The 17,184-nt window shown below is 41.3% G+C and overlaps 1 protein-coding gene across 1 annotated transcript in view; it reads right to left on the bottom strand.

Annotated features, from left to right (window-relative positions):
• Nucleotides 1-17,184, bottom strand: part of ADAMTS12 (ADAM metallopeptidase with thrombospondin type 1 motif 12) — a 307,211-nt gene that overhangs the window by 6,457 nt on the left and 283,570 nt on the right. Inside the window, exons 21-23 of the mRNA XM_042903184.1 lie at nucleotides 16,435-16,611; nucleotides 12,163-12,306; nucleotides 5,155-5,308 (exon numbers count right to left, since the gene is read on the bottom strand). Of these exons, the coding sequence (XP_042759118.1) occupies nucleotides 5,155-5,308; nucleotides 12,163-12,306; nucleotides 16,435-16,611 (475 nt within the window). The remainder of the gene's footprint in view (nucleotides 1-5,154; nucleotides 5,309-12,162; nucleotides 12,307-16,434; nucleotides 16,612-17,184) is intronic.

Below are 17,184 nucleotides of genomic sequence, written 5' to 3'. Positions count from 1 at the left end.
GATGATGGGGGCAGAGACTGAAGTTATGCAGCTACAAGCCAGGGAAAGCCAGGGATTGCCAGCAACCACCAGAAGCTTAGACAGAGAGCATGGCCCTGTTAAGACTTTGATTTTGAACATCTGGCCTCCAGAACTGTGAGAATACATTTCTGTTGTTTTAAGCTATTTAGCTCCTGGTAGTCTTTTATGGTGGCCCTAGGAAAGTAATACACCCCCCCCCCTCCTATGACAATAATAATAACAGAAATACAATTTATTAAGCACTTACCAGATTACCAGACAATATACTTCACATATACTGCCTTATTTGAGGCACGTAGAAATTTACTTGTAGGTATAGCTATTCTTCTTTTAAAAACAGAAGCTTCCAGAGAGGCTTGGTAACTAGCCCAACATTGCATAGCTGGTATGTAGATGGTGGCTGGAATTTGAATGTTGTTTCATTACTTCTAAAACTCGGACACCGAGGGAATGAATCTCTTGTACTGGTGATAGGGGAGGAGGAGGACACATGGACAGATCTTCCTTGAAAAGAACATCCTCATTTGCTCACACGGGGCCCCCTGTTGTCAGGTTAGGTCACCTATGTGACTGACAGAGGCTCAACCATGCCTGGTGTTCTTGCCTGATCTTGGGAATCAAGAGATCACAAAGTCTGCTTTTCAATGGTCTTCAGAACACTGGGAGCATGCTGGATCCTGGGGTGCTCCTGTTTGAGAGTGGGGAACTTGAAAGACGAGTGGAGGATAGAGGTGGCCTATATTGGGAGTGTGTTCCAGGCCTGTGTTTAGCAGCTCATTTAGATAATGACCATGAGCCCAACATCATGGCACGGCTTAACTGCACAGTTCTCTTTATTATAATAAAACAATGAAGGCTTGTTGTATTCATCAGCAAACTGGATCCTGGCCGAAGCACACACAATGCTTATAATTAGGGGCGGCTTGGAGAGGAGATCTCAATTTGCCTCTGCCTGTTCAAAAGAAACCATGCTTGGAAATTTAAAGGGACACGTATAAGCTTGTTTCTTTGTTGTCAGCTGTGTCTAGGTTGAAAGGATAATATTTTTCCCATAGAAGAAAGTTTAAAACGATTTCAGTATTGCTGACAAATTCAGTTTCTGTCAGAGTTTGGGTTCCTTGAGGCCAGGGGCTGTATTGTACTCATTTCTGTCCCCTCAGTTTTTAGCATTTGTCTGAGACATATGTTGTGATCAGTAATACTTGCTGAATAAATGAAAACACAAAATTCTATTCATCTGGAAGAATATTCTTGAGTAGAAAGTTTGCTGATTCAAATGTTCATTTGTAGCAACTCTGGGTCCAAGTACTGTCTTCATTACTTTCCTTATTCTTTTTCTTGCCTTCTCTACCCCTCATTCCCTCATTAAAAAACAACCCAGGAATGGTGCACATAAGAGCTTTGCTTTTGTTTTATAATCATTATGAATATAATGCCTAGAATATACTTGATAGTACATATTTCTGGATAAATTTTTAAAAATTTGTTAAATCTTTAATTTTTTTTTTATCTTCTAGATATTTAGAAAGGGTTTAATAGTCTCTACTATGGAAATGGTAGTTCTGATTTAGAATTTAAATCATTAACAATTTTGATGGCATCTAAAGGAAGTAAAATGGCCTGGAGGAAAGCAAACCTTATGTGGAATTCATACCTGATTCTACAGGATGGACACAGGGTGTATGTTTATTGTGATGGCTGGCTGACTGACAAGAATCCAGGCACCGAATGACTTATTTTCAAAGCATTTTAGAAGGCTCAGGGGTCAGGGTTGGTGGTAGATTCTTTAAATCAAGGAATTTCTTGAAGCTGCTCTTCATGTTGTTTCTGTATGAGTAAGCATGGCTCTGCCTTCAGGAGAAGCTAGTAATTATCTTTTGTTGCCCTGATAATTGTTGAGGTGAGTGGAATTCATTGCTATTTGCATCCACTGACACCCAACTATTAGTCACCATCTTCTCAGTGTGAGATTTCAAGATAAAAATACCATGTATGCATTTCACCTAGTTTTGATTATTGAAGATTGCGTTGTCCAGTGATAAGACAGTTAAAGACTATCTACATAGAGTTTAAAAATAACAGCCCACAACACTGAGCATGGTCAATCAAGCCTTTTTGCTGCTTCAATTATATAAAAATCAACACAATACAGACAGATACTATATCGCCTTAACATTTGAAAAACACGGTACCATAGAAGGTGATGAGATGACACAAAGGGAAGAGGGTCTCAAATTGGCTCCTTGATCTAGAACAGGGTGCTTCTCAAACTTTAATGTACATCCAAATCACCTGGGGATCTTGTTTAAGTGCAGATTCTGATTTAAATGCAGTAGATCTGAGGTGAGGCCTGAGACCCTGCATTTCTAACAAGCTCCCAGGTGATGCTGAGGCAGCCAGTCCAGGGACCAATAACACCTCTGAAAATGAGCGTTAGGTAGTAGCTTCTTTCGGAGTTTCAAATAAAGTCAATGATAGCCACCCCCAAATGCAAGTTAGTCAGAAAGAAGTTGCGCGTGACAATCACATCTAAAGCATTTTCTCCCTCAGTGTATTACATTCAGAATTTCCAGCTCAGATCTCCCTCTTGGCTCTGCATCTGTGTAGAAAACCAATCACAGGACACTCCTACCCAAATGATTCATAGTCACCTCAACAAACATGTCCTAAACAGAACTCATTTCCTTTCCTCATTCTCAAACCCACTCCTGGGGGGGCCTGTCTCAGTGAATGGCAGCCTCCTCTACTCAGCTGCCCAGGTTGGAAATCTGGGCTTATCTTCCCTGTTATTCCCCCAGGAACAGAGACTTGCCAAATCTTCCTGTCAAGTAGTTCCTGAATCCACTTACTTCTCCCTACCTGCACACCACCCTAGTTCATGCCACATACGTCTATGGCTTGGGGGACAGCTGCAGTCTCCTGAATGGTCTTATCTTCCACATGGCAGCTGGCATGACTTTCTCATCTCCATGTCCCTGCTTGGAATACTTCAATGCTCCTTCTGCTCTAGGATAAAGTCCACACTCATCCGCATGCATCGCAAGCTCCAGCTTTGCTTTCTACAGTTCCTAACTTCCCATGACCTTCATACTTGAGTTAGACTCCTGTGCCATGACATTGTATTCTTCCTGGTTACTGCAGAAACAGAAAGCCCCTCAGGAGCCTCTTGCGTGACCTGTCTACACATCGTTCACTTCCTCTACAGGTCTTCCCTGCTCTCCCCAGGTCCCAGTCCATGCCCTTTCCAAGAACTCCTGCAACATTCTTACCTCCCTTATCAGGGTCACTGGGTTGCAGCTTTGTTCCTTGTTTGACATTATGTTTAGCATGGAGTCAGTCAGGGCCCAACAAATATTTGCTGAATACCTGCATGATTTGTAAACACGCAACCTCTAAGGAAAATCTCAGGGTATGAATTCTAATGGCAGTCTCCATTGAATGCCAGTCCCCTCAGTACTTGGAAGGAGGCAAGGAACAGATGAACAGAACACAGGCTCCACTACCACTAATCTCTAACAATCTTTAGAAAAATACCACCACTGTGTCTGACCCACATGCTGGTTTTTCACTTAGCTAATGACGTCTAATAGTCAGTTCTATAAATAGGGACAGAGTAAATTCAGTCTGACCATCTAAATCACAATTTCAGGACTACATCTACAGGAGGTACCCTCCGCTTTGTAATGGATGTAAGTAGACTATCAAAAAATCCTCTCTTTGCCTGAAAATCTCCTCCCTAGGTTTTTAACTTAATTTTAAAATCTCACATATTAATGAAGCCTCAAATACCAATGAAACGGACATTAGAGTTCATGCTTATGCTTGAAGCCATTCATTCATAAGTGGATAGAAGAAAGCGTAGTCTATTGAAATGAAGTAAGTTGCCCAAGGGAGGTAACTGAACTGGTTTGTTGATGGAATTTTTTCTCTTTTTGAAGGCACTTAATACCTGCTGTTTAAAATCTTCACAACAACTTCAGAAAGCTTGTATTATTATTCTCTTTATATCCAAAAGGAAACAGACTCAGAGTGTTAAATAATTTGCCAAGGTCACAGGTAGAAAGAGGCTGCTACTGGATGCAAACCCATTGCTGTCTGATTCCAAAGCTGGATTCTTTTCACCCCGAGGAAGTGACGCATGTGAGGAGAAGACCTGGCTTGGTGCTCTGGCTCTGAAGTCAGCCCACTGGGTCTTCATGAACGGGCCACTTAACCTTGCCGGGCTGCAGCTCAGTGGACTTAAATGACGAAGGTGACCATACGTTATTCAGATCAGGATGCTTTCGGAAAGTGGAAGTTGAATGTAGCAGGTAACAGTGATCTTCCTCTGTTCAGGTGTCCCTCCTAATGTTTTTTGGTCCATTTTCATGTGTCACCCCAACCCCCTACGCTGCTAAGTCCCAGCATCCCTGTTCTGTAGCCTCTAATACCCAGTGATTCTTGCTCTTTTGGAGGACTGCCCACAGACCCTCCTGGAGTTGCTTTGTCTCTCCACGTAGAGAGCTTTTAAGACCTGCGAATTCACTTTCCCCAGTGTAGCCATTGGCCAATGTGAAGAGTGTGGGAGTGTGAAAGTCCAGCTCACAGGCCTCAGGAACAGACAGATCTGACACATAGCTTATACCCTAGAGCTTCCCTGTGGGACCAGTCTGAAACAGCAGCCTGGCTGTGCTTTAGCCCTCTTTTGTCTTGCTTCTCCTATTCCCTTAATGGTTTTCCTCGGGAGCACTTCCTAAATGAATCCCTTGCACACAAATTTGTACCTCAGAGCTGTTTCTGTGGAACCTGACCTAAGCCAGTGGTGCTGGATTGATAGAGACAGCCGTTCACCACTTGACTGGTTTCCTGAGAAAGGCTGGAGCATCTCTCAGAAATTTCTGAAAAAACAGAAGTGATTCTCATCTGTGTGGGATGACATCAGTGTGAACGTGCTTTGAGACGGGAAAATGAAAGAGATAATCCCTCAAGGACCACCAGATCAACAGACAGCTTGCTCTGAGTGGAGCTGGCTGGCCTCTTCAGCATTAAGATTCTTCGCTCAATAAAGGGGACTAAAATTATCCACAACCAATTCATACAGGACACCTTATTGATGAAATGTTCTCTCCCCCCTGGGCAAAGGCGTTCACCCACCAGCACTCTTCTTGCAGGCCTGCAGGCTGCACTTCTGGACTTCTGGAGGTCTGGCTTCGTGATCACACACGCATCGGTCTTCAGTTGTGTTGTCTTCTGAGGAGACACAATGCACAGTCCTCTTCTGAAAGCCCCCTCCACAGGAAGCAGTGCACTGAAAAAGAGGGGTGCACAGAGAGTCACGGTTCTTCCCTGGGACCACCAGGGGGACTCTAGCAGAGCACCTCTAGCCCCACCATACTCAAGGAGGGGACAGTCTCGATTATCAGAAATCGTTCTGAAGGAGTCAGAGAATAAGGCACTACAAATTTGGAGATGTGAATTTAGGCAGAGTCTATACTACTGACTGTGTGGATTGAATTTAACTTAATTGACTGTTGGGTTCTCTGAGGAATGTGGACAAAGTTTGAAATACAAGCAAAATAGAAAAAGATTTCATTTCTAAGCCCTGGTGCCTCAGAAATCCAGTTTCTCTGAACTAGATTTGACTTGGGGCTGGGAATCAGACATGAAGAAAGAGAAGTAGGAGAGGAAACCATGAAAGAATGGAGAGAGAATCTGGAATGGGTCCAGCTGGACCACGTATGGCCTCAAGCCACTCACAAGATTTTATCGCAGTGTCATCCAGTGGCTGCCTGGAAGCAGAAAAAATTTTTTATTTTGCCTATATATTATGAAAATATATAATATAAATGTATGTAATATATTAAAATATAATATATAAAATATTCATATTATATATATTAAAATATATATATAATATATACTATAATATAATATATTATACACACACACACACACATACACAACATAAAATTCATGATTTTAACCATTTTTAAGTATACAATCCAGTGCCCTAAGTGTATTCTCATGGTTGTGCAATCATCACTTCTATCCAGCTCTAGAACTTTTTTGTATTTCCAAATTGAAACTCTGTACTCATTAAATAAGAGTTCCCCATCTTCCACCCCCACCACTAGCCCCTGGCAACCACCAATCTATTTTTCATCTTTATGAATTTGACTACTGTATGTACCTCATATAAGTAGAGTTGTCCCTGGATTACTTCAGTTAGCATAATGTCTTCAAGTTTCCTCTGCAATATAGCATGTACCAGAATTTCTTTTAAGGTGGAATAATATTCCACTGTATGTATATACCACATTTTGTTTATCCATTCATCTGTGGATGGACACTTGGGTGCTTCCGCATTTTGGCTATTGTGGACCACAGATACTCTAATGACTAACATTCCATTTCAACATTTTCTTTCTTATATAATTAAACTTCCCAGAAGGCAGAAACCAGAAATAACTACTGAGCTGATCTTGAGTAAATAAAAGTGTGCAACAGAAGACAACAGGAAGAACAAGGGCAGTTAATCAAGCCAGAATTTGATCAAGAGTCCTGGGCCAGGATTCTGGAGATGGGCTTTTCCACTCACTGCATATTGTTCTGGATCAATCACTCAACCACTCTCTTTCTTCCTCTGTAAAATAAAGTTGTTACATAAAGAACAAATGACTTCCTTTCCTACTTTCTGCTCTAAGGGTCTGATGGAACAAGGCTGGGCTGGTCCAGGGTGCTGAAGTCCTGCTGGCCCTCTTGTCCAGGGCAGATAAAGATGGAAGAACTAACTCCAAGCCAAGCACAAAAGTGAGCAGAGAGGTCACTATCCATGCATTAATTAGTCAATTAAAATGACTTATGATAAAGAAGATGCATGAATTTGTGTTGTACTTAATTGGAGGATTAAGCAGGAAGCATGGTTACTGATTTGGGTTTTGTTAATTGTGGTAATGCGGTCAGTTTGGGGTTTTAGAGAGAAGGTACACCTCTTTTAATGCTGAGTTCCACTTCTTTGGAACCATTGATAATAAGGAATCTTTGTGTAGAACTGAGAACTCCAAAATAAGGATGCGGCTTAGCTCCCAGCTAAGGCTACTGAGTAACTGAATTGACCATACCCTAAGGTGAACTGCACACTAGTCTCATTCAGTCCTGGATGCCTTATCCAATCAGAGCCCAAGGGTTCTCTTCAGCTTAAGCTGGCCTGTTTGGAAATGTTGACTCCCAGGGCTTAGCAGATGATCAGCAAAGACTCACTCTGTGTGAAGCTATAAAACTCTTTTGTTGCTACCACTCAACCAACATAGATGGATTGGAGAAATATGAAAAGGAGGAACCATTAGTTGTTTCAAAACTAATGCAAGCACCTTCACTGAATAGTTTTCTTACACTTACTACTAATATATGGTAGGCACAGTTCTAAGTGCACAGGAAATATCCTTTAGTTCAGTCCTGGTAGCAACCATGTAAAGTAAGATTTTTTTTTTTTTTTTTTTTTTTTTTTGGCTTTTGCTAACATAGAAACAGGTCCACCTCTCTTCTGACTTTCCTTTCTCTTACAGAATTTAATGGGCATGGAGACTCACGTTCTTCAGATTTGGAAATTTTTCTTGTATTAATTCTTTGATTGCCTCATTTCTATTCCATCTCTATTCTCTCTTTCTGAAATCCTATTTCAATATCATACCTCCCGGTCTGATCCTCTAATTTTCTCATCTTTTATTTATTTTTTATTGCATTTTCTTTTTGTATTTTCTTGAGAGATTTCTTCACATTATTTCCCCAACCCTTCTACTTACTTTTTTACCTTTCTATTATAAAAATACTTAAGATCTCTTTATATTCTCTGAGTATTCCTTTTATATAGCTGCAATAGGAAGCTAGGTCATGGGTGTAGTCTCCTATTTCTCTGAAGAAATTAATTATAGTTTTTTTGGGGGGAAGTTTGATGTTATTTTCAAGGTCTCTGTTCCTTGGAGTTTCTTTTGTTCCGTTTGTTATTTTGTCCTTGGTGTAATAGATTTTCTTAAATGTCCAGTAATCCTAGCCTATCTACTTAAGATGAGGTAACTATGAGCTGACTGGAAGTTCTATGGATGGCAGTTATTGTGAAGTGGTTTTATATAAGGTGATCAGGAGGAGATCTATTATATGAATTTTTTTTTTCTCTTGAGGCCAACCCGGTCCCTTGTCTTTGTGGAGCTCTGTTAGGGAAAGGAGGACACAATTTACTGAGTGTATTTTCACGTAACCATTGGTGAGATGAGCTCTTTTGTTCCCACCAACTGTGACTGATTCCAAGGTCTCTCTTGGTTTACTTCTCCAGCAAGAAGACCTCCAGGCTATGGTCAGGAAGTAGGAAAGCTCTAAAGATCCAACTGTCTCTCTTACAAACTTTCAACCAACTCTCCATTTTCCCCTACCTTCACTGCTGCCTCAGAAGCTGCCTGGAAAATTTCTGTGCTATAGACAGTTTTTAGCTTTCTCTGGCATGCAAAGTCAACTATATGTTTGCCTATCTGGTTCTAGCTTCCAAAATTTTATTGATTCCTTCTCTGATATTGTCTTCTATCCTCTGGTCTTTGTGGATTTGAGGTGTTTTTAATTTTTTTCTCTTCTATTTAATGCAGTTTGGGGAAGAGAGGCAAATGTGTATGTTCAATTCATCCACATGTGTTCCCTGGGCTCCGTAATTCGTGTTTTTCACTTGATAATAGATCTCAGAGGTCAAGAGTAATTCCAAAGCCTGGCTTGGTAGGTGTTAGCCACCTTTCAAGCCCCCTATTCTTTGATATGCGCAATTGATGAATTTTTGACAAATGGCTCTTCCAAGGAAACTTTAACTCATGTCCACCTCCAAAATGCAGTAACCTCTAACTCTCTTTAAAGAAACTTTGAGGGGCACCTGGGTGGCTCAGGCAGTTAAGTGTCCGACTTCGCCTCCAGTCATGATCTCACGGTTCATGAGTTCAAGCCCCACGTCCGGCTCTGTGCTGACAGCTCAGAGCCTGGAGCCTGTTTCAGATTCTGTGTCTCCCTCTCTCTCTGACCCTCCCCCGTTCATGCTCTGTTTCTCTCTGTTTCAAAAATACAAATAAACATTAAAAAAATTTTTTTAAAAATAAAGAAACTTTGAATTTCTGTTGTTAGGAATTTTTACAACTCAGAAATATAGGTCTACCTCATTCTTAAAAGGGCTGTACTCTAATAAATTAATAGACTGACCAGTTCTTCTATCAAAGGATATTAGGTTATTTTTAGGAATTGCTGTTACAAACAACATGGAAACGAACATCTTTATCATCATCTAGGATTACGTTTGATGGAATATTTGTGGGTTAAATTACTACAGGTAGAACTGCTGTGTCAGTCTATGTAGTTTAAATTTCTCATTGATTTTAATACTTTCCGTTCTAACTCCAGACACATTATTATAAAAAATGTGCTGGAAATTTGACTGAAGAATAACAACCACACAGAACCTCACAATTTACAATTTAGCTTTCTCTGGCATGCTAAGTCAACTGTAAGTCTGCCTATCTGCTTCTAGCAGATACTACCTGAGTGCCAAAATGAGAAGCAGACCATATTATAGGTAAACGGATGGGGGGTGTTTTTGACAGTTTTCTTTCTTCACTTAGTTCCCTAAGAACAGGATATGCTTCACACATCATTATTATAATATTTACTGGGCTATCATTATCTTTCTTGCCAAAAAGAAACTGTTGAGCTAAATAATAAGGTACAAGAGCCTCAGGGAATTGACAGACTTAATTCATCCGTAGGGGTGCCTGGGTGGCTCAGTCAGTTGAACATCTGACTCTTGGTTTTGGCTCAGGTCATAATCTCATGGTCCATGGGTTTGAGCACCACATTGGGCTCTGTGCTGACAGCATGGAGACTGCTTGGGATTCTCTGTTTCCCTCTCTGCTCCTTCCCAGCTTGTGTGCTTTCTGTTTCTCAAAAATAAATAAATAAATAAATAAATAAATAAATAAATAAATGTTTTAAAAAAATGTTCATCTGTAGTTGTTAATCTTCTATGGGATTTTGTGTTCCTGAATGGGGCCAAAGTTATAACATTTTCATAATAGTTCACATGGTATGAATTATTTTCTTCTAATGGTCACATTTGATTTGATTAGTAATGTTTATATTGTTATATAGGGTTCCAGGGTATTTTTGAAGAGCTTAATCCTGAAACACATATTTATTTGTTGGGTAAAGTCTTTTCAGGTTTTGAAATCAAAGATGGATAAAGAAAATTGGTTTTGGAATAACTGAATTTCTAGTGAACAGGAAATAAAGTCATTTTCCAAGGGAGATGCCAAATGTAAAGTGATTAAATTATATTTACATGAAAAAAAGTAAAATTGCATGTGACATTTTCTGTTGTTCACATGGCCCATGGGGACAGGATGAAAGTCAGCTACTGGCCCTGGCACACAGTTTAGCAGGTTGCAAAAACAAAAGCTTGTCCTGACACCAGTATCTTCTTTGGCAATTCATTATGAATCAGTATTAGATGCCAATGAAGATAGGGAATCGATAGAAAATATGATGTGCCCTGTCTACCTACTGAAGTGGTTGACATCATTCTTCTTTGCCTACTGGAAATTTTTTAAGCTATGGGTATAATAAAATATGCATTTTTAATTTTTTGCAGGCTAAGTGATTAATGGACAATGTTCCTTTAGCAATAATAAATCATCTTGTTCTTCCTGGATTTGAGCAGGTATTATCCAGAGACCAGCACAATCTTGAGTTGGATGTACCAGTAGAAGCCTTTTTCAAGAGTACTTGCCAGAGTGTGAATTGATTATAGCTATGCAGGAGCAACTATACAGCAATGAACAGTGAGAATCACTAAGGATATAGCAGCTTAAAAATATGTGGGGGCATTACGTTTGTCAAAATACTGCATTGGCCTGTGTTATAACTATCAAAATATGCTTAAACAAGAACAAGTTTTACATTACAAAATATTAACAGTTGAGGGATTTGTATATCAGATCCTCTTGGCTCCCCTTGTTCCCCAGGTGTTGGCCATTGATCTGCCCCAGCTGAGATGGTAACTAACTTCATGAAAGCATAGTCTATTGGCCTGCACCTCCTATGCCCATGCTGTGTGCCTCTCACCTCTTGATTCTGGGCTTTTCTGGCTGAGACATGTGGGCTTTTCTGGCTGAGACATGGTGGGGCCTGCCCAATGCCCACACATGAATAGCCCAAGACAACAGGGGATATTAGCCATCTGAGAGAAGACTTTTTACTCAATCCTAAGAGATAGGAACCAGTAAATCATCTTCTCCCTTCTTGCCCCTGGACAAACTACCCTAAGAGAGTTCATATAGCTAGCTTTTTGAAGGGCTTCTTTTGAGAGCAACCAGTTGTTCCTGACACCAAGCAACAGTCAGTTAGGACAAGTGGTCAGTCTGGTAATGCACCACCTCATATTTGATCCATTCTTTCCCTGTCTCCTTCCTCTTTCCTATCACCCCTGATTTTCTGGTATTGTATTTCCTAATAAAGTGTTAGCTTTGGTCTTAGGACTCTGTTTTCTAGAGAATTCAGGATATGACAAATCAAAGTGCTGGGAGAATCTGTCTATGGGAGGATTTTCTTTGTTTTCAGGGTCACTGATACAGTTATTTTTATAACAAACAAACTTTGTGACAATAATAAATCTTTCTCTCATTTACAGTTTGTTTGTTTGTCTCTCCATCAAACAGACTGGCCATCTGGCAAACTGATCTGTGAATTGACAAGATCTGAAACTCAGGAAATCACGCTAAGCCTCCAGCTTCAGGGCATTAACAACTCCTGTTTGCTTCAGGAAAAGCCACAGGATCCAAGGTATTGAGACCCAAAACTGCTTTTTCTTGGGCTTTGTGCCTCTGAGATCATGTTGGTATTTGATCTGCTTTCTATTGAATGTATTTGAAGTTTTCTCTTCAAGACAGTAAACATTGACCACATGTCAGCAAGGATCAACTTTCAGCAGATTTAGAGGAATTAATGGCAGAAGAGTACTGGAACTAAATCAATGGATTTGCTGAACATTTTCCATGAATATATATTACCTTGTAAATCAAAAGAAAATAAATACTATTTTTTAAAAGACTAAAATAAATTGAAGGGACTATAACCGGCTCTTACCAGGTCCCAGTTCCCAGTGGCCCAATGACAACAAGGATGGCTGTTGCAGGGTGCAGTGGATGTGGGCCTTTTCGTCCAGTCACAGAGACCTCCTAGACAAATCACTCCTCTCTCCTGAACTCCACCTCCACAGGACCTGGAACACTGATACATCACAGGGACGAGGTTAGGTAAAGATCTCATGGTGACATTTTCAGTGATAAGAGAAGACCTTTTTATTATCATTTGTGTTGCGTACAGGATTGTTAAGAATATTAGTATATATATTGGAATCTGCAACATATATGCCAGGTTCCTCACAGTGACCAAATGGCAGTGATGAAATAAAATTTAGAGAAAGGAGATTGATAAAGGACATTCTAAGGATATGAGGAAGAGAAAAAAAATCAGAAGATGCCAAATAGTTTGATGGAAAATAGTATGCCAAACAGAAGGGATATTGGTTAAAAACCTAAATGAGAGGTCATGCCAGAATGGACATAATGTTATTTGCATTTTGCCTTCTGGCACAAGTATCTATAAACCAAAATGCAAAATGTAGATGTTTTTCTTGTGACTAGTTCTGACAGTCCAAACAGGGACACATTTGCAATACGATTATGTTAATCTCCTCTTATGATGGGATTCAATCTTCCTTACCCAGTACATAGAACTTTAGAACTAAATATGTCCATATCCAGAATAGGGAAATTGATGGGTTTGCCCAGGGGTCTGATGCATTGGCTGTCATGCTCACAAGATAAATTTGAGACGACAGGCTGGATTCCTAAAGGGATACAACTCTAAAATGTGTCAGGTTTTTGCTCACTAGTATAATTTTATAAGATCTATTGTCTCATTTTCATAAGGTTTCTAGGAGGAAATTACATAATCCACCAAGAATCTTTGAAAAATACTTTGAGGGGCACCTGGATGGCTCAGTCAGTTAAGCGTCCAACTCTTGGTTTCTATTCAGGTCATGATCTTATGGTTCATGATTTCAAGCCCTGTGTCAGGCTCTGCACTGACAGTGCAAAGCCTGCTTGGGATTCTCTCTCTCCCTTTCTCTCTCTGCTCCTACCTCACTTCTGCATGAGCTCTCTCTCTCAAAATAAAGAAATAAACCTTTAAAAAAAGTACTTTGAGGGATGCCTGGATGGCTCGGTCAGTGAAACATCTGACTCTTGATTTCAGCTCAGGTCCTGATCTCATGGTTTGTTTGGTGAGATCGAGCCCCACGTCAGGCTCTTCACTGACAGCATGGACCTTGCTTGGGATTCTCTCTCTGCCCCTCCCCTGCTCTCTCGCTCTCCCTCTCTTTCTCTCAAAAATAAATAAACATGAAAAAAAAATTTTTTAAAGAACCTTGAAAAATCTTTATTGTGTGGTAACAACAACAACAAAATAATTATGGTTGCCAACATCTCCCCCATTATATCAGGCATGACATATGTAGTGGTACCATAGGAAACAGGGTAATTACATATAATTAACCCTTTCTGTTCAATAAAAGAACTAAGCTATTGATTTCATGGTATTCCAACTTTAAGGGTCAACATGGATTTTTCAAATTTATTCTATCTCTTTTTAATCCTATCTGAGGAGAGAAGGGAGGGATTCCCCCATTGGAGATCATTCTACCTATATGTGTACATATAGATTCAGGGTCATCTGGCCAAGTAATATCTAGGAAAGGAGGTGAAGAAAGTGTAAACCAGTGATTCTCCAAGTGTGGTCTCCAGACCAGCAACTTCAGCATCTTCTAGATACTTGTTAGAAATGAAGAATTCAGGCTCCACCCCAGACCTCCAAACTAGACACTCTGGGAATGGGGTCCAGCCATCTGTGTATTAAGAAACCCCCAGGTAATTCTGAAGTGAGCTAAAGTTTGAGAACCTCTGGTGTAGGGACATTCCAACAGCTGAAATGCCTCTTCCATGCAGGCAGTATGGGCTGGCTGACATACCAAAGGGGCCCACAGTCTCATGATGGCAGTCTGCTAGAGAGTGTGTATAGACAAGGCAGCATCATGCATCAGGGAAAGCACCTAAGGGTGCTCAGACCCTCAAAAGCTCAAGAGAAATATTTTTGCATTTCCATGTCCTCTGCTTCCTCAGAGGGAAGTCTTCCAACTGTGTGGCTTACTCAGAACAGAATACTACTTTAGAAAGGAGGGTTTGGGGAGACCTTCAGGGAACAGTGCCTGATTAGGGCTCCCAGAAGCTACTGAGGAAGCATAAAGAATACATCTTTTTCATAACCAGAAAGCAGATCTGATTGCTCATCTTTAAAAACCTGCCGATGCCGTTTCTCTGACAAGGCGATCTGGGCTCCTCTGCAAATTCCTGGATTCTGAAAGCTGTATAATGATTCTGAAGGCTCATTATACGTGGAAGTCTTAGAGGCCTCAGTCCAGAGCATGGGAGTAGCAGGCACTTTATATGCCCCAGAGTTGAGCAGGTAAGGAGGAGAAAGAGGGGACAGTAGTGGCTGCTGCCCACCCCCCCAAAACACCAGGTATTGGCCCAGAGCCTCAGGAATAAGTATGGCTGCTTGACATTGTAGGCAGTAAGTAGCTGTAGGGGGCTCAGTCTTCTGTAAGCTTTGACTCTAACTCTGTGTTCTACAGTTGTAATTCACTACCTTCCTTTCCAGGGCACGTGGAAGGTTTGGTTTCCTCCAAAATAGTTATTGATTCACTCTTCCTCCTTAGTTTACTCTTTGTTCAGTGCTTATTGAATTAATGTCTATGGTAGAAAGCACACTGGCACTGGAGTCTACCTTATGCTTAAACAAATACTCCCCCATTTATTTTCTAGTTGTGTGACCTCATGTAAGTTTCTTAACCTCCAAGTCTCAATTTCTTCATCTATAAAATGGAATTAATAAAGCCTACCATTCAGATTGTTGTGAAAATTAAACGAAGTATTGGGAATGCAAACTGGTGCAGCCACTCTGGAAAACAGTGTGGAGGTTCCTCAAAAAATTAAAAATAGATCTACCCTATGACCCAACAATAGCACTGCTAGGAATTTACCCAAGGGATACAGGAGTGCTGATGCATAGGGGCAGTTGTACCCCAATGTTTATAGCAGCACTTTCAACAATAGCCAAATTATGGAAAGAGCCAAAATGTCCATCAACTGATGAATGGATAAAGAAATTGTGGTTTATTTACACAATGGAATACTACGTGGCAATGAGAAAGAATGAAATATGGCCTTTTGTAGCAACGTGGATGGAACTGGAGAGTGTTATGCTACGTGAAATAAGTCATACAGAGAAAGACAGATATCATATGTTTTCACTTTTATGTGGATCCTGAGAAACTTAACAGAAGACCATGAGGGAGGGGAAGGAAAAAAAAAAAGTTAGAGAGGGAGGGAGCAAACCATAAGAGACTCTTAAAAAGTGAGAACAAACTGAGGGTTGATGGGAGTGGGAGGGAGGGGAGGGTGGGTGATGGGCATTGAGGAGGGCACCTTTTGGGATGAGCACTGGGTGTTGTATAGAAAACAATTTGACAATAAATTTCATATTAAAAAAAAAAGAAAATTAAACGAAGTATGGTAGGTAAAATGCTTAGCCCATAGACACACTCAAAATATGCTGGGTTCCTTTTTTTCTCTTCTTTCTACCATGCATGGGTATGGTTGGGAGTTTTTTGTTTGTTTGTTTTGTTTTGTTTTGTTAGCTGTTGAGGTATTTGCATATTGGCGAATAAGATTATTATACTTCACCAAAGAACAGTCACTTTGTTTTCATGTGCTGAAGTAGGACAAAGACCCAGTAGAGCCTGGACCCTCACAAAACAGAGGACATACAGACAGGCACAAGCACACTTCCTTTTATTTGTGTAAACAATGATCTGGGCATTCAACTGAGAAGTGGAACTCTAAAATAAACTGTGTGTGGGAAGGACCTGACCAATACCCCCAATTCAATTGCAGAGGCCTAGGAGAGAGGCATGTGAGGCTCTGCCCTAAATGACTTTCATCAGAGTGGTCCATGTACATTTCCCCAACATGAATCTCAACTCCCCAGTATGTCCACTGGGAGACTGGGTTGTAAGAAAACACTGAATTATCACGTTTGAAACCACCAATTGTTGTGGCCTGTTGACCTGTTGTTGTTGTTGACCTGTTCAGCCTTCTCCACACAGCATTAGGCCACTGAACGGAGGCCAGTCATTGCCACGACGCACGCGTGGTCTTCCCTGACTTCTAGTCTCACATGGTAGCACAGGGATTCACATTTTCCTGGTTGTGTGGATGATGTGTCTGGAGGCCATACCTGGCTCCAGGGCTCCACCTGCCACTCCTCACAGGGCTCTATGTTACAGCTCAGGCTCAGCGGGGGAGGAATGCCGGCCAGGAACTGGCAGTGAAACGGCCTCAGGCTCCGGTGGTCCCGGCTGTCCACACATTGAATCTCCCGGATCTGGAAGCCCCCGCTGCAGTTTCTGGAGCACTGCATGGAGAGGGAGAGAAAAGGGGATACTTGAGTCCCTGGTGTCAGGCTTTGGATCCTCCATATCCCAGGGAGTTTCTCAGAGAGCCGTGAAGTTCCAGGGTTCCAGCCATGAAGAAGGATTAAGTCTAGCTCAAGTGTACTGATTCCCTCACAGGCCCTCTAGAAGGAATCACTTAAACAGCTCCCAAAGATGGGGCTCCCCATGTCCGAAAACACAGGCATGGCAATGTGAGAACCAGGTGGCGAGTCCAGTTCTGTCACTCACTTATTGTGAGATGTTGGGGAAGTCACAGAAAAATTCCAAGCCTCAGGTGTCATATCGAGAAACTGGGACAATAACTGTTATCTCACAGCACTGTCGTGAAGGTCACAGACACTGGGGTTAGGTGCCGGCTGGTGCAGTGTGTGCCCCAGTAGGCGGCCATTCCCTCCGGTGTGTATTCATCCGGGGTGAAGGGGAACTCTCGGCCAACCCACACCCATCCGCCCTCAGAATCCTGCTAAAAACCTGTTTTCTCCACGTCTCTGAAGGCAAGATGGGTTATGCTTTGTCAGATGAAGGGCCGACAT

The sequence above is a fragment of the Panthera leo genome, chromosome A1 (assembly GCF_018350215.1).
Source record: "Panthera leo isolate Ple1 chromosome A1, P.leo_Ple1_pat1.1, whole genome shotgun sequence".
In the NCBI taxonomy this organism is placed as follows: Eukaryota; Metazoa; Chordata; class Mammalia; order Carnivora; family Felidae; genus Panthera; species Panthera leo.
Note: the sequence above shows the minus strand (reverse complement) of the source record. Positions and strands in the feature narration are given on the sequence as shown.